The 19,084-nt window shown below is 34.1% G+C and overlaps 2 protein-coding genes across 2 annotated transcripts in view; one reads left to right on the plus strand and one right to left on the minus strand.

The window, feature by feature from the left end:
• dsx (doublesex) overlaps positions 1–19,084 on the minus strand; it is a 306,001-nt gene that overhangs the window by 193,941 nt on the left and 92,976 nt on the right. The gene's annotated exons all lie outside the window — the stretch shown is intronic.
• Positions 9,958–12,174, plus strand: LOC111512949 (uncharacterized). Its single transcript, XM_074178037.1, has 5 exons — positions 9,958–10,228; positions 10,423–10,476; positions 10,563–10,667; positions 10,775–10,887; positions 11,284–12,174. Exons 1-4 carry the CDS (start codon positions 9,958–9,960, stop codon positions 10,873–10,875), a joined length of 531 nt encoding a protein of 176 aa, XP_074034138.1. The 3' UTR covers positions 10,876–10,887; positions 11,284–12,174.

The raw sequence follows: 19,084 nt of genomic DNA on the forward strand, positions 1-19,084 counted from the left end.
CAAAGAGTTTTCTTTGTAACAGCCCAGCTATTGACTGCAACCCCACGAATTAAATCGATTTATATATATATATATATATATATATATATATATATATATATATAAAACACAACAGAATGCAACTGGGGAAAAGGGTTCAAATATCATCAGATAAACATTTGAAATTGTTGAGAAAAAAGTTTAAAAACAGTAGGACAAAGAACGTCAGGACATCTACAACGATTTCGGTATGAGATGACAGTTTGTGTAATAATCAACATGAATGATGGAAGAAAGGGAAAAATTAAACATATCAAAAGAGATTCGAGTCACTGCACTTCATGACGTTTGAATTATAAATTCCTACAATCTTATTTTGATGATAACTGACCCGTTTCTGATAAGCATATTTGAACTCATCAACAAAACAGCAAGTGATTCAAAGCTGAAATCATCTACAGGGAGAAAAACTGGTTCAAGAGATAGTTCAAATGAGCTGCTCACATATTGACAAACGACGCATTCAGCTAGGCTGGGGTGAAGTGACGCAATATGAAACTTCTAATGGAGAGAAAAACAATTAACATTGCCTCAGTGGCCTATAAATAAATAGTAGCAGTAACAGGAATAAGCTAGTTAGTACCCGAAGACGAATGCGGATACTAACTTCTGGAAAGTCATGAAGTAACTTGGTTTCAAATCTTCCTTCGAATTTTTTTATTTTCGTTGTTTTACATTCACAGTAGAATCCGGTTATAACGACTTTCAAGGGACCGGATATACTATGTTGTACTAACCAGACGACGCACAAAACGGCAAGTCAATTCGAATGGCATAAAAACTAAACAGTTACCGAATGTCGGCGGTTTGTTTGTATGCCATGGGCGGTGTTATTTAATTTTTTTTTTCAAAATTAATTTTATTTTTCATAAACGTACACGATTGTTTATTAGTAGTGAAGAGTACATTAGTGCATACGTTTTTTGTTTTGCTTTTCGGATTGACATCATCGGACATTATCGACCCACGCTTATTGTTCAAAGTCATCGATTGTTATGGATGACTGATGCCTATCAATAGCCCTCCCCCAAATGCTCAGCAGTACGTCATCTTCTTCGCTTCGCACAAATCCAGCGTGTTTGTAACAGTAAAAAATTGTTCTTTGTTTGAGTTGGTACCAAGCTTTTCAAACCATTAGAATAGCATCGAGCACAGTGATCTTTGGGTACTCAAAGTATTGCATTCGCAGCCGTCTACAAACTGGACAAGGTTTTTACGAAAATGTGTTTCCAAAGCTCGAATAATCCCTTGATCCATGGGTTTCAACACTGATGTGTTTGGAAGCAAAGACAACAGGGTTGTGCTTTTCAAGTTTGCATATGGGAATATGCTGGACAGTTGTCAACTAACATCAGGATTTTATTTTTCTTTTCCGTATGTTCACGATTCCATGCGCGTACCCATTTGGTAAAAATGTCAGCTATTATCCAGGCTCTTCGATTGCTCTCATAATCCATTGGCAATTGCCGCACAATTTTGAAACATCTGACACGTTGAGATTTTTCGATTACGAGTGTTTTTAACTGTGACACTCATGTTGACTTCTACCATCATAGTTATTCTCTCCTTTAATAATTTTACTCCTGTACATTTTTCACCTTTGAATTTCAACGTCTTGTCCGGTGTTGATTTATAAAATAGCGCACCAAGGTAGTGGGGCGTAGGTTGTGTAAACAAAACATTGCGTGACGTTTTAAGCTTGTCGCCCACTTGTCTGGCACAGCACAGCATGGCCCGTCTTGTCAAAATACAAATAGGATTGAAACAATGAAAATGAATTGACAACCGCCCACTAACCCTGCACGGTACAGCCAAGAGTGTCCGTCGCCGGAAAGAATTCCAGTTCTCCGATCCTGACCGGCAAATAACGGAACGTGCTGTGACGGACTGGTCAAGTCAGCGCGTCGCCGGCCACCGCTTGCCAGCATCAACTTGTCCAAACGTGCCTGGGAAGTTTATGTCTCTCTTTTTTGCTATTCCATTAGCCGACGATACCTATGAAAATGGACGAGGATAAATTGAGTTGCTTGTTAAGGCAGGCTCTAAAATATCCAGAAGTTCTGAAAATTTGCCTGGAATCATTCGGAAATACTGGAAAAATTTCTCCTCGTCTTCTTTCAAGTCGTTAAAAAGATGATGAAACTCTCCCAGATCTGACCTCTTTTAATTAATGGGATGGACCCACAACATTCTTTTTTGTGACTATTTTCATCTACATTCAATTATGAACTGTTACTGATAGACATGTTTCTATCACCACTCGATATCAACTGAAATTCCCTTGAAATCTAACAAACAGCACCTTCAATATGCTGGTTGTAGCTGGACAAGTGGGCGATGCTACTACCCGTCGCCATTAGGCGACGAACAGCGCCGTGCTGTGCTGTGCCGGACAAGTAGGCGACAAGTCTCAACCGGAAGTATAGTCATAAAAAATGGTCGCTAAAAGCAGTTGGTCGCTTAAACCGGAGTCGCACTAAACGTTTATATTTTCTCAATATGTAAGTATGAACCCAAGTTGAGTAAACATTATCGTCGATAAAAACGGTTAGTCGTTATATATGAATATTATTGAATCTTGATTATTTCATTTGATTCCACAGTTTTGCTTGAATAACATTGATATTTTACTTATTCTTCAATCCATTATTAATCCATTTTCATCACAGGTCACAATAATTTGTTTTCTTTGCAAATTAGCGTTCTCACAATTTTTGCTAATGAATCAAACATTTCATTCATGATTATATTATTTGTTTTTTCATGAATTCAAAATCAGTTAACACCATTTTAGACAATGAGATTTGAAACTTGTAACATTCATCAAGATACATTGACGTCCACATTCAAACGAATGTTAGTTGTTAACACCTTAAGATGAGTTACTTATATAATGGAAATAGTGACAAAAGGGTCTTATATCTTATTCAAAATGACTAAAATATAATTTGGAAATAATTCACATAAACGTTATTCCAATTCTAGCAAAATGGCGCTGTGCTCATCTAACTTGTACTCAGCCAACATTCCTTCAAAATTGTAACTTCGTGTTCAATTCAATTAACAATGAATGAATTTTATATATATGCAAAAACAGCATATCACTTAAGGTACGGTATATACCTTTTTGGGGTGTGTGTAGCTTAATTTGCTGGAGTCTGTATTTGTATTACAGAAGAGAGCTATACGATACTTGTGCAAAGCTAAACCTCGTGACTCATGCAGGCAACTATTTATAGATAAAAAAAATTTGACGATTGTAGCTCTTTTTATTCTGGAGACAGTGTGTTCAATTAGGAAACATCTTGTGAAACTTGAGGTTACCACCCATCACTATACAACTCGTCAGAGCGTGCAAAAAAATTTTAAATAACTTATTCCTTGCAACTCTCTGGTCAAGGACTCCTTATTTTACAAAGGTGTGAAGATGTGTAACCATCTGTCGAGTTGCCGAGTTACACAAAAGAGATAAAGATTGATACCAATTAGTAGCACAGAAAAATGATTGAAAGAAATTTTGAGTAGTAGACCCTATTACAGTTTGACTGAGTTCTATACCGATCATTTTTAACTAAGCATGTTTCATGTGTATGTATGTTTAAACCATTGTTTGTGGTTTTTCATTCAGTGTTTTTATACTTAAGTTCACATTATATTTTATCTATATTTTTATATTCATATGACATTTATGTATTCTTTTATATTTATTCGCTAACTTTGTCAACAAGATTTTTTTTGGACAATAAAGTATATGTAATAATGAAAAAGTTGTATACAGACGAATATGGTGTGAATGGTTCAATTCATGTTTCAGAAATCCTAATAGTAAATATTCATGCGTATGAATTTACAAAAACTTTCGGAAGAAGAAAAATTACAGAAAATGAATGAACCAATGACGGAGAATTTTTTATGTGAATACATTATCACCCTTAATGATTACAGATTTCAGTTTATGATATCTGTCCTTCTCACCGGGATTGTCGTTTTTCTTGCTACAATTGTTTAGTAAATTGGGGCAATCATAGAAACATTTTGAACTCAAAATTTTAATTAGACCTCCGTTGTGTTTCCCAATACCAATTTGAATATGACAAATATCTCGATCCTATTTCAAGACTTTTCATTACCTGCAAAACTACCAAAAAGTAAAAACAAAGACTTTCTTTGGAAGATTCCCACATTTTTTTTTTGTATCGAGATGGAGAAATAAAAAGCCAAAACTTTTCATTCCCGGAAATTAACCTCTCCTAAAAATATACCCCTTTCAATTTAAACAAGATTAATTTGTTGGGATTCGTTCGAATAAGCGAATGAATGTATTACGCACTGTCATCGATGACATGAGTGAATTGAACTCATTCGACATGAAGTCGTAATTTTATATGGTTACTCCAAAGATTGGCGTGAAGTTATCCACAGATTTCTGGCCACAAATGCCGACGTAGAGGAAAATAAAAATCTGTGGTTGGGATACAAAATTATTAGCACCCGTACTGATATCTGTGGCTGGAAATACCTATTCACTATAGGTTGAACGTGAAATTATTGAGACTATTTGGTGTTTAACATTTTTATAGAGTCTTGAGTAGATTGAGGCGTTGATAATCCTTTTCTCATCAACAATACAGATTAAGGGAAAAATAAAATTGAAATTATTAGACTTACTTTCCAATACCCCATATAGAAATGATATCCGATGATGTGCGTCCATCAAAATCACACAACTTCCATAGTTTCTTGAGAAGATTAACTTGGTGATAACAGTTTTCTTGTTATCTAAACAGATTTCGAAAAAGAAATTGTTGAAACAATCAGACTCATTTTTTGAGATTCCTTGTATTCATGAAAATCACACAACTCTTATAGAATTTTGAATAGATCAACACAGTGAAAACCATTTTTTTGTTACCCATACGGAATTCGAGAATGAAATTGTTGAAACGATCAAACTAACTTTTTCAACCCCTTGTAGAATTGAAACCAGATGATGTGCGTGCATAAAAATCGCATAAGTCTTATGGAATCTTGGGTAGATTGACGTAGTGATAACAATTTTCTTCTCACCCGAAGAGATTTCGAAAACAAAAATGTTGAAACAATCAGACTCATTTTTTGAAATTCCTTGTAGAATTGGAACCAGAAGATGTGCGTTCATGAAAACTACATAACTGTTATAGAATCTTAGTTAGATTGATATAGTGTAAACCGTTTTCTTGTCACCCATACAGATTTCCAGGAAAAAATATTGAAACAATCAGACTCACTTTTGAAAACACCTTGTAGAATTGGAACTAGAAGATGTGCGTTCATGAAAATCACACAACTGTTATAGAATCTTAGTTAGATTGATATAGTGTAAACCGTTTTCTTGTCACCCATACAGATTTCCAGGAAAAAATATTGAAACAATCAGACTCACTTTTGAAAACACCTTGTAGAATTGGAACTAGAAGATGTGCGTTCATGAAAATCACACAACTGTTATAGAATCTTAGTTAGATTGATACAGTGTAAACCGTTTTCTTGTCACCCATACAGATTTCCAAGAAAAAATATTAAAACAATCAGACTCACTTTTGAAAACACCTTGTAGAATTGGAACTAGAAGATGTGCGTTCATGAAAATCACACAACTGTTATAGAATCTTAGTTAGATTGATATAGTGTAAACCGTTTTCTTGTCACCCATACAGATTTCCAGGAAAAAATATTGAAACAATCAGACTCACTTTTGAAAACACCTTGTAGAATTGGAACTAGAAGATGTGCGTTCATGAAAATCACACAACTGTTATAGAATCTTAGTTAGATTGATATAGTGTAAACCGTTTTCTTGTCACCCATACAGATTTCCAGGAAAAAATATTGAAACAATCAGACTCACTTTTGAAAACACCTTGTAGAATTGGAACTAGAAGATGTGCGTTCATGAAAATCACACAACTGTTATAGAATCTTAGTTAGATTGATATAGTGTAAACCGTTTTCTTGTCACCCATACAGATTTCCAGGAAAAAATATTGAAACAATCAGACTCACTTTTGAAAACACCTTGTAGAATTGGAACTAGAAGATGTGCGTTCATGAAAATCACACAACTGTTATAGAATCTTAGTTAGATTGATATAATGTAAACCGTTTTCTTGTCACCCATACAGATTTCCAGGAAAAAATATTGAAACAATCAGACTCACTTTTGAAAACACCTTGTAGAATTGGAACTAGAAGATGTGCGTTCATGAAAATCACACAACTGTTATAGAATCTTAGTTAGATTGATACAGTGTAAACCGTTTTCTTGTCACCCATACAGATTTCCAAGAAAAAATATTAAAACAATCAGACTCACTTTTGAAAACACCTTGTAGAATTGGAACTAGAAGATGTGCGTTCATGAAAATCACACAACTGTTATAGAATCTTAGTTAGATTGATATAGTGTAAACCGTTTTCTTGTCACCCATACAGATTTCCAGGAAAAAATATTGAAACAATCAGACTCACTTTTGAAAACACCTTGTAGAATTGGAACTAGAAGATGTGCGTTCATGAAAATCACACAACTGTTATAGAATCTTAGTTAGATTGATATAGTGTAAACCGTTTTCTTGTCACCCATACAGATTTCCAGGAAAAAATATTGAAACAATCAGACTCACTTTTGAAAACACCTTGTAGAATTGGAACTAGAAGATGTGCGTTCATGAAAATCACACAACTGTTATAGAATCTTAGTTAGATTGATATAGTGTAAACCGTTTTCTTGTCACCCATACAGATTTCCAGGAAAAAATATTGAAACAATCAGACTCACTTTTGAAAACACCTTGTAGAATTGGAACTAGACAATGTGCGTTCATGAAAATCACACAACTGTTATAGAATCTCAGTTAGATTGATATAGTGTAAACCGTTTTCTTGTCACCCATACAGATTTCCAGGAAAAAATATTGAAACAATCAGACTCACTTTTGAAAACACCTTGTAGAATTGGAACTAGAAGATGTGCGTTCATGAAAATCACACAACTGTCATAGAATCTTAGTTAGATTGATATAGTGTAAACCGTTTTCTTGTCACCCATACAGATTTCCAGGAAAAAATATTGAAACAATCAGACTCACTTTTGAAAACACCTTGTAGAATTGGAACTAGAAGATGTGCGTTCATGAAAATCACACAACTGTTATAGAATCTTAGTTAGATTGATATAGTGTAAACCGTTTTCTTGTCACCCATACAGATTTCCAGGAAAAAATATTAAAACAATCAGACTCACTTTTGAAAACACCTTGTAGAATTGGAACTAGAAGATGTGCGTTCATGAAAATCACACAACTGTTATAGAATCTTAGTTAGATTGATATAGTGTAAACCGTTTTCTTGTCACCCATACAGATTTCCAGGAAAAAATATTGAAACAATCAGACTCACTTTTGAAAACACCTTGTAGAATTGGAACTAGAAGATGTGCGTTCATGAAAATCACACAACTGTTATAGAATCTTAGTTAGATTGATATAGTGTGAACCGTTTTCTTGTCACCCATACAGATTTCCAGGAAAAAATATTGAAACAATCAGACTCACTTTTGAAAACACCTTGTAGAATTGGAACTAGAAGATGTGCGTTCATGAAAATCACACAACTGTTATAGAATCTTAGTTAGATTGATATAGTGTAAACCGTTTTCTTGTCACCCATACAGATTTCTAGGAAAAAATATTGAAACAATCAGACTCACTTTTGAAAACACCTTGTAGAATTGGAACTAGAAGATGTGCGTTCATGAAAATCACACAACTGTTATAGAATCTTAGTTAGATTGATATAGTGTAAACCGTTTTCTTGTCACCCATACAGATTTCCAGGAAAAAATATTGAAACAATCAGACTCACTTTTGAAAACACCTTGTAGAATTGGAATTAGAAGATGTGCGTTCATGAAAATCACATAACTGTTATAGAATCTTAGTTAGATTGATATAGTGTAAACCGTTTTCTTGTCACCCATACAGATTTCCAGGAAAAAATATTGAAACAATCAGACTCACTTTATAAAACACCTTGTAGAATTGGAACTAGAAGATGTGCGTTCATGAAAATTACACAACTGTTATAGAATCTTAGGTAGATCGATATAGTGAAAACTGTTTTCTTGTCACCCATACAGATTTCCAGGAAAAAATATTGAAACAATCAGACTCACTTTTGAAAACACCTTGTATAATTGGAACTAGGAGATGTGCGTTAATGAAAATTACACAACTGTTATAGAATCTTAGGTAGATCGATATAGTGAAAACTGTTTTCTTGTCACCCATACAGATTTCCAGGAAAAAATATTGAAACAATCAGACTCACTTTTTAAAACACCTTGTAGAATTGGAACTAGAAGATGTGCGTTCATGAAAATTACACAACTGTTATAGAATCTTGGGTAGATCGATATAGTGAAAAATATTTTTTTGTCACCCATGAAGATTTCGATAAAAAAAATTATTCAACAATCAGACTCATTTTTTGAGATTCCTTGTAGAATTGTAATCAGAAGATGTGTGACAATAAAACGGTTTTCACTATATCGATCTACCCAAGATTCTATAACAGTTATGTAATTTTCATGAACGCACATCTTCTGGTTCCAATTTTACAAGGAATCTCAAAAAATGAGTCTGATTGTTGCAACAATTTTTTTCTCGAAATCTGTATGGGTGACAAGAAAACGGTTTTCAATATATCGATCTACCCAAGATTCTCTAACAGTTATGTTATTTTCATGAACGCACATCATTTGGTTCCAATTCTACAAGGTGCTTTAAAAAGTGAGTCTGATTGTTGCAACAATTTTTTTCTCGAAATCTGTATGGGTGACAAGAAAACATTTTCCACTATATCGATCTATCCAAGATTCTATAACAGTTAAGTGATTTTCATGAACGCACATCTTCTGGTTCCAATTTTACAAGGAATCTCAAAAAATGAGTCTGATTGTTGCAACAATTTTTTTCTCGAATTCCCTATGGGTAACAAAAAAAAACGGTTTTCACTGTGTTGATCTATTCAAAATTCTATAAGAGTTGTGTGATTTTCATGAATACAAGGAATCTCAAAAAATGAGTCTGATTGTTTCAACAATTTCTTTTTCGAAATCTGTTTAGATAACAGAAGAAACTGTTATCACCAAGTTAATCTTCTCAAGAAACTATGGAAGTTGTGTGATTTTGATGGACGCACATCATCGGATATCATTTCTATATGGGGTATTGGAAAGTAAGTCTAATATTTTCAATTTTATTTTTCCCTCAATCTGTATTGTTGATGAGAAAAGGATTATCAACGCCTCAACCTACTCAAGACTCTATAAAAATGTTAAACACCAAATAGTCTCAATAATTTCACGTTCAACCTATAGTGAATAGGTATTTCCAGCCACAGATATTAGTACGGGTGCTAATAATTTTGTATCCCAACCACAGATTTTTATTTTCCTCTACGTCAGCATGTGTGGCCAGAAATCTGTGGATAACTTCACGCCAATACTCCAAAGTGATGTTGGAACAGAATTTGGCTAAAAGACAGCAAGAGCCCCACAAGAAAGAGAAGCCGTCACCACAAAACAGCCACACATAGAAATGTAAGTTAAATGGCAACACTTGGTTATATGTTACGCGGCTGCCAAACCAGGGATGGCGACACTATCGGGGTTTTCTCCAGTTTTCTGTAATGAATCACGTGCCTTCTGCGCGCGCATGATTCAAATTACTGTTTACAGAAGAAGAATGAACTTAAATTAGGTAGGACGTCCGTTAGTTTTGTTGTGATAATAATGTATAAATATGGTTTGGGACTGTTTTCCTTTTCAAATTGTGTTTTTGTTTGTGTACTGTCAGTTTCATATTTTTATTTATCGTAATGAGTACTTCCGAACATAAACGATATCGAAAAAAGTGCTGCGTTCCTTCTTGTGAGGATAGGAAGAGTAGTCAACATTGGTTTCCCAAAGATGACCCCATTGTTTTCGATGTTTGGCTCAAGAATATAAACAATAAAGAACTCTTCAATGTACCCCATGAGACAATTTATTGTAACTCACGAGTTTGTGACAGATATTTCGCTGTTGAAGATAAAATTACTAGCAGAAGAGGTTTAAAACGACATGCTGTACCTGTTTTATTTCTTCCTGGTAAGTAAGCATAATCCTTACTCCTTTCGATATCTTGCAATTCTAGTTTATATATCTTATTCATCATATTCTCATTATTAAACAACAATTAGATTAACCACTTATCGAGTGCACTATAAGTATTGCTATATGAATTTGCAGAAAAATAGAGATGTTATCATGTGGTTGAATAATAGTGTTCTACATGTTTTCAGAAACTATCGAAGAACCAAGAGGTATGGCAAGAATGAGTAGGTCTTCTGTGGCAGGTAAGAATTATTGTAAAACTGTAGTTCCAAAATATATGTAGTTTATAGAAAAAAATCCATACAAATGCTGCAATTTCATTTTATAGGCCAAGAACAATATGAGGACATGTGTCAGCCCTCCACTTCCATACCTGAGCAAGAAATTTGTTTTGGTACACCTTCCAGAAATGAAATTATCAGTGTTACCCAAGGTATGAATAGAAAAATCTTGGAATGTTCATCATACATACCAATTTGTTAATTTTACACAATATATGAAAGAAAGAAAGAGAAATTATATATTCATGTAATTTTTCAGGTCATGGAAGCTGTGATAATAGCTATATAACCAGCCATCAACTTCCACTTTTGAGCAAGAGCAAGAAAGTCATTTCCGGACACCAACAAGGAATAGAATAAGCGTTACACAAGGTATGTACAGAGACTATATGGCTACCAATTTGAAATGAAATCACTATTCGAAAACTAGGAAAAGTTTACTTTTGGACATCTTCTTTTGAACATTGAGAAATAGTTTTCTGGAAATGAAAAAGTCTATAATAAGAATGAAGCTAATTTTTCGTAGGTGATACCTAACAGAAAACATCAACTTTCCCAGCTACGTCATGCTGGACACCTTCCAGAAATGAAATTCTCAGTGTTACCCAAGGTTTGAATAGAAAAATTTTGGAATGTTCAATCATTAATACCATTTTTTAATTTTTCCTTAGTAAGGGGCCCATTCACAATATCTATTGAACTTAATTGTTGAATGATATTAAAATTTATTTTTCAAATGTCTAGATAATTTTTTATTATTTATTTCAGGATACAAAACCAAGAACAGTGTACTGAGAGATCTCAAAGTTGGTCGTCAGTCTCTCTTAACCCCCAGAGCCAAACATATTTACGGTAGAGTGCTCTACATGTTACCACATCATTCAAAGCGCTTCTAGTGAATAACTTTATGTCTTCACATTCACCAGGAAGTAACTGTGAAGAAGATGCCAGTGAGGGAGCTTTAGACAATTTACGTTATTTTGTAACAGGATCATCAGAAAGTGTGGACCCTTCGCAAAGTGTGCAATCTTCGGAAAGTGACATTGATATCCCACTTCCAGCCAGTATTAATCTGTATCAAAGAACTAAAATAGGGAGGTGTACCATTACTTACATATCTGGATATATCACCAAAAAATCATGAAGTCCATTACATGCACGTTTTGTGAAAATAATATGCTGTCTAGGGATCAGGATCTTGATTTTGTTGAAGGAAGACAGTATCCAAAATCAAAATTGATAAAACCAGGAACAGTTTTAACCTTTTTAGTTTCCCAATCAGTAACTAGATTATTTTACTTGATACCACGTTTGTGTAATTTTAGAAATATTTCACAAATTTTGAGGAAAATAATACTGGAGCAACTATCCTTCAACCTAGTCAACTGTCCAGATCATTCTGACAATGATTCAAAACTGTGTCATCTGATTGTTAGATGCTGTTTGTATTTTTGGTGTAGAAAAGTCAATTTGGTTACTAGGGGAAAAGATAAAAAATTCATTAGGTTTTTGAACACCCAGACAAACAGCGATTTCATTGATCCAATTATATTGTCTGCTCATGAAAAATTTTTGAAGAAAAAGAATCATTTATTGAAAAAATATTAGTTTAAGTTGAGGTTTACGTATTTCCAATAAATTTTGAACTGAGTTCATATAGTTTCATTACCACATTTACTGAAAATAAATATGGTTGGTCATAATTTGAGGTAATTCAGTTCACATATTTATTGTTGCTTCACATGTTGATATTTTTGATTGGCCAAGGTTTTTCCCAGATGATTTCTGTGGAATCAAAACCTGACCGGTAGTGAAGCAACAATAACAATAAATGATGAGATTGGAACCTGTGGTGTAACAGTTGAAACTTTTCCTAGAGATCAATTTCCCTAACACCAAACTGATATTTTTGCACTCGACATCTTCAGAAGAAGAAAATTGATACAGTATCAATTTTCTTCTCCTGAAGATGCTAACCTTGATAGCGAAACGCGCGTCAAGTGCAAAAATATCAGTTTGGTGTTAGGGTAATTGATCTCTAGGACAAGTTTCAACAAAAAAGTAAAATGCGAACAGCCACTATTTGAATTTCGCGCTATATCTCTTAGGTTCGGCTGCCAAACACTGGATGCGCTGAGAAAAGAGGTTCTGTCGTCAACATTGCCGTTACCGTTCTATGTGTGGCTGTTTTGTGGCCGTCACAACCAGAACTTGCACTTCCCTACATCACAGGATTGTCGGAAAGGTTGAGAAGGTTAAGAAGAATTGGGTCCAAATACAACATCAGAACCTGCTTCAGATCCGGAAACACTGTCCGTAGTAGCCTCACGAAAACCAGGTCACCAAACGCGGAGTGCGGAAAATCCTATATTGGTGAAACTAAGAGGCCATTGAAAGTCCGCTTTGCCGTACACAAGAAACACTCTCAGCATGTCAGAGCATGTTTGGACTCATTAACATAACATCAAGTGGTACCAACCTGAGATCATCCACAAAAAGGAACATTGGTTTAGGAGGAAATTCAAAGAAGCCGCATATATGTTGTCCAACAACTTATTCAGCCAAGCTAGCGTAGAGATACGCAACTTATGAAAACCCACAATCAAGCGGAAAACAGCCAACTCCTGACAAACCGTCAGCTCCCGCTGAACCGGTGAAGCAGAGATAAGGGAGGGGGTATAGGTGAAAACACTAGAACAACCTATAAATAGTCATCTCTAGGAGGAATAATTCCTGTCATGACCTGAAGACGATTGGGGATACTAACAATCGAAATGTCGTGAAGTAACTTGGCTTGAAATCTTTCAATTTTTATTTCTTTTCAATTGTTCAACTTTCAATTGTTGCTTGTGTTCTATTTTATAGTAATTTCATTTCTGATTTTTTTTTCCATAAAATAATTTTTATTTTCAGCTATTAATTTAAATTTTATTGATTCTGGGATTTCAAATAATGTTCTATCATATTAGACAATGGAATTCCGAACTATTGAAATTAACCATGAAACATTGTCAACCATCTTCAACATGAAACATTGTCAACCACCTTCAAATAAGTGCAATATCACCTTCTTCACTGAGTTAATTGGAATCCTGTGAATGATATCTGATTCAATTCCATAACGAATGTTTGGAATTCGAACTGAATAGGGAACAGTGTTTTTGTTCATATAAAAGTGTTTTTTTCGAAAATATCTTTCTTTCATGTATATTACTGAAGTTTTTTCCCAACACCAAATCACCAAGTGATCATCTTCAAAGAGGGTGGTACGCCTGGATAGTTTACCTGTATGGGATTCCTATATAGCATAAATAGGGTTGATTTCGCATTAGTTTCTAGTTTTAATCTTCCTCTTCGAAGATGATCACTTGGTGATCGAAACACGTGTCGAGGTATTAAAAATAACGATTTGGTGTTGGGAAAAAACTCCAGTAATATTCATTACTACACCAAAGATTCCAAACAGTGCATCATAAGTTTCTTTCATGTGATTCAATGTTTATATGAAAGTAGCTGTTTCGAGAGGGCTTTTTTCAAGTTTGTGTCTGAAAGTTACTCATTTGCATGATCAACACATCTCTGAAATTGATTGCTTCCTTCCTTTCTTTGTGAGATTTGGAAGATCAAGATGGAGAAGTAGAAAATTGAAAACTTTTTTTCACAGAAATTAATTTCTCCTGAAAATATACCTCTTTCAATTCAAACAAGATTCCGTTGGCTGGGATTCAATCAAATACTCGAATGAATGTCATTACATACTGTCATCGATGATATGAGTTGATTTAACTAATTCCGTGACATGAAGTCGTAATTTTATGAATGAATTGAATATTTTTCCTCATAATGTTATCCAGATTTGGTACTGAAGAGCTGATAAGACCAATGTCCCACGGCAAAACATCGGATGTCTACCAGTAAGGATGACATTGTTCCATGTAAGTGAAATTTCATCCATTATATTGTATTTGAATCCTGTAAATGATCCTGTCATTTCCTGTCAATTCCGTAACGAATGTTTGGAATACTAACTGAAAAGAGAAAAGTGTTTTTGTATAATTCAGTTTTCATATATATAAAAGTATTTGTTTCAAAAGTATTTTTCTTTTGTGTAATTCAATGTTTGAATGGAAGTAGCTGTTTTGAAAAGGCTTTTTATTCCAGTTTGTGTCTGAAAGTTACTTTTTTCATGATCTACATATCTTTGCATAGGGTTACTTTTTCAAACTTGATTATTATATGATGTGAAAACCCAAGCATAAATCCAGAAGAAGACTGATTCTGATAATACATCACAATAATGAAAGTGTCAAGGAAATAAAAATGTATAATTAAGTAAAATAATATACACATTCTGCTACTCTGAAATATTTTCCATTTCGAGTATTTCTTGACGAAAAGGAGGCTGACAAATATTTTCGAAATATCAGAACTGTGTCAGGATAAGAAATATTCACCTGGATCTGCTGTGGATACTTATAGCAAACGTTTTCATTTTATAGATATGTGTTTCACTGGAATGTTCATATAATGAATATGGCTGATTTCAAGGTCAGTACCTTCACTTATTATTGAATTGAATATATCTCGAAGGCATATTATAGTTGTCAGTCAAATTAGACGGCTGCTATGTTTCGCAATACAATTTGTCAGTTGATTAATGGATTCATGAATAAGAAACAAGGCAGAGGCAGTTTATTCAGATTTATTGAAACATCATACATGATGAACATTATCTAATTGAATTGAAAGCTTCGCGTATTCATTTTTTTTCCAAAATTTCTGAAAATTTTCAAAATTCACAAGAGCTGGAGAAAAATTCAAACCTGTTAGTTGTCAGAAAAATTTTAATTCAACTAACTTGTGGAAAAAAATTCATGAACTATTTTTCATATTTGAAACGATATGACCTAGAATTTGAAAAATCACACTAAGTTCATTCTTCACAACCCATTACTGTCAATAGCGTTCATCACGTTTCTTCAACCTTATCGTATTTTCTCCATAATTCACAATTCTGACATCTTCCACTGAATAGTTTTTTACTCAGTTAGATACTTCTCATGATCTAAAGTCTCTGTTTTTTCGTCAACTAACCTAAATGATTTGATCCTGCGGCTCTCAATTTCATTAATATTTCTACTATTAATATAATAGACAATAGTAATATTGTCAATTCGGAGCTGACGTTGGAAATAGTAAAAGTACTTTATAATAATGTCCCCCTTATACTAGAGGGTTTTGAATGTCATGTTTACAATAATGACAGTTGTTTACTATTTCTGGATATATTATATTATATTCTAATATTACAGTTTCGGATAATGAAATCAAGATAATAATTTGGGGAAAAAACCTATTGACTTTTTACTACTTCATCATCATATAGAGTTGAAAACTTTCAGACAAAGAAAGAAATAGCAAATACCAAAATGAAAATTGTATCCAAACATGCGTAGTTTATGGAAAGAAGTGTCTTTAAGAGACAAACTAAAAAAAAAATCCTTTCGATTATATGAACATTGAATTGGAAAAAATCTAGTGCAACTTCATATCACAATAACAGTTTGTGGAAAATATCCATTCAATTAGGTATTTTACAAAATTTTCATTGTACCACGAGGAACTATGCCTCTGCTAGTTATACAGGGTGTAACTGAATAAGTGTAAAACATTTAAGGAGGTAATTCCTCATCGAAAAAAAGATAGGATCTTTCCTGTAAAGAAACTTCATTGGAGCATCCCTTGTTAAGATACAGCCCCTTAAATGGAGAACATAAAATGTGTATAACAATTTTTTTCAGAAGCACTGAAAAAGTTACAATATTGAAATTAACCTGAAGTTTTGAACTACCAAAGAGACAGTTAGCCAGTAATTTATTTGGTTTACCCCATGGTTGTAAGGAGTGGAAAACGCAACCCATAAAATTTATTTCCAATGTAACTTTTTGTATTATTATTTGTTTACCAATTAAAAATTCATTTCCGATAGCCTGTTTCATTCTAAACAAAAAATGTCTCTTGGGTTTTTTGCACAAAATGAACCAGTTCGCAGCAAAAAATTATTTTAAGAACAACTACAGAGATACATCGTCATAAATGCGAACTGGATTCATTGTTATTTTGTAGTTAGTACCTGCATTAAACGATTAAAGGGTAATAAACAAAACTAATTTATTGATAACAAAAAACACAACATGTAGAAATCATACTAAATGTTCAATATTTCTACCTTCAGACATTACGCATGCGTCTAGACGTCGGCGCATTGAGCCATGTATTCGCTCAAATATTCCTGGAGTCTCTCTGATCACCCTGCACGCATTGATGATGCGGTTTCTTAAGTCCTCTACATCGCGAACAGGAGTACGATAAACCAAATGCTGTAAATTGCCCCAAATAGAGAAATCGAGAGGATTGAGATCTGGGGATCGAGCGGGCCAGTTCTGTGGTCCTTCTTGACCTACCCACTGATTTGCATATGTTTCAGTTAAATGCTGACGTGCTACTTGACTAAAATGGGCGGGAGCCTCATCATCCATAAAACACATATCCCTCCTGACGCCCAAAGGAACTTCCTCCAGCAGCACCGAATGCACTTCTCTCAAAAATTGAACGTATGCCTCACCATTTAATCGAGGAGGTAGAAAATGAGGCCCAATTAAATCATCCCCAATAACTCCGAGCCACACGTTAAGAGAAAACTGTTAATGGTTAGTTTCGACAATAGCGTGAGGGTTTTCATCAGCCCATATGTGGTAATTATGAAAATTATTAATCTTGTCCCGAGAAAAACTACATTCGTCTGTGAATTCTATCGTCTTCAGAAAGTCACAATTTCTTCTAATCATTTCTAGCATCTAATTGCAAAAATTCAAGACGGGTTGGAAAGTCTAGCGGTAACAGTGCCTGTACCCGTTGCAGATGGTAAGGGTATAAGAGTTGTTCCTGTAAAATTCGAAATACTGTCATATGATCAACATTTAGCTGGAAAGCAATCTTTCTGGTACTGGTGGTAGTTTGTTCTTCAATCAAACTAAGTACTGCTTTCTCAAGCTGTGGTGTTCGTACTTCTCGATGGCGACCACAATCCTGCGTTCTTTTGTCGAATGAACCCTATTCTCGTAATCGTTGATGAAGTCGAGCAACTATTCTATGTGAAGGATGCTGCCATTGAGGATACATTTCAGCATATCTTCTAGAAGCTTCTAACCCATTCCCCTGCGACAGACTGTAAACGTAATGCATATCAGTCATTTACCCATTTGTGTATGCCATTTTATCAAGTGAATTATTGAAGTAACAAATTAAGAACAGAACAACAACACACAATTAGTATTAATTCAATTTAATTGTCACTATCGCTAATAGCGACCTACTAGATAGATTAGTTTCGTATTTTCGCATTTACGACGATGTATCTCTGTAGTTGTTCCTATAATAATTTTTTGGTGCGAACTGGTTTATTTTGGGCAAAAAACCCAAGAGATATTTTTTGTTTAGAATGAAACAGGCTATCGGAAATGAATTATAAAATGGTAAACAAATAATAAAACAAAAAGTTTCATTGGAAATAAATTTTAGGGGTTGCGTTTTCCACCCTTTACAACCATGGAGTAAACCAAATAAATCACTAGCTGAGTATCTTCCTGGTAGTACAAAACTTCAGGTTAATTTCAATATTGTAACTTTTTTACTGCTTGTGGAAAAAAATGTTATAAAAATTTAATGTACCCCCTTTAAGGGACTGTATCTTAACAAGGGATGCTCCGATAAAATTTCTTCATATGAAAGATCCTATCTTTTTTTGATGAGGAATCACCTCCTCAAATGTTTTACACTTATTCAGTTACACCCTGTATATTTATTGAATGTTTTCAAGAATTGAGTGGATCATATTCGAAAGTTTTCAAAAAATTATAAGGAGTTTGAGAATACATTTTCACCTGAAACTTCGGGGTACACCTAGAGATTGAAATATTTTATTGCAAGTGTTCGGATATATTTCCGCGGTCAGTAATTTGATATACTGCCCTTCGGGTTGAACCGCGTCAGTTTTTTCATCTTTTCGACGTTTCGGCTTCTGCTTTGAAGTAATTTTCGAAAACCACTCAGAACTGAAATTACATGACGAGGACGGGGTCGTACTCCAGTCTCCTCACTGGCTTTGTTCTCGCTTTGTTCAGATCCAAGTGAACACACAACTTCAAGTGAACACTGTGTGTTCACTTGGAGTTGGTTTTTTTTTGTATTTGAAATAAACTTCTGTGTATGATATAAACATCTTTTCAGAGATTTTCAAATGATTTTTTCGAAACTTTACCATTTTCGCTAAAATTAATATCTCCTGAAAAACATTTCCTTTCAAATTCAACAATTTTTATTTCATTCCAATAATCATTGAAAAATTAATCATATTTATGACTTATATTATCAGCCACAACGAATCGTATGAAGTAGTTTCAGAATTACACAAATTGAACCAAAATGATTTTTCTTCGCACGTGAAAGAATGCGAAATAATTATTCTTGAACGTATACTATTTTGGTAACTCCCTCCATATATTAGGTT

Source organism: Leptinotarsa decemlineata, unplaced genomic scaffold, assembly GCF_025532065.1.
Source record: "Leptinotarsa decemlineata unplaced genomic scaffold, Ldec_3_MD MMD2_tig00003348_RagTag_RagTag, whole genome shotgun sequence".
NCBI classification, from domain to species: Eukaryota; Metazoa; Arthropoda; class Insecta; order Coleoptera; family Chrysomelidae; genus Leptinotarsa; species Leptinotarsa decemlineata.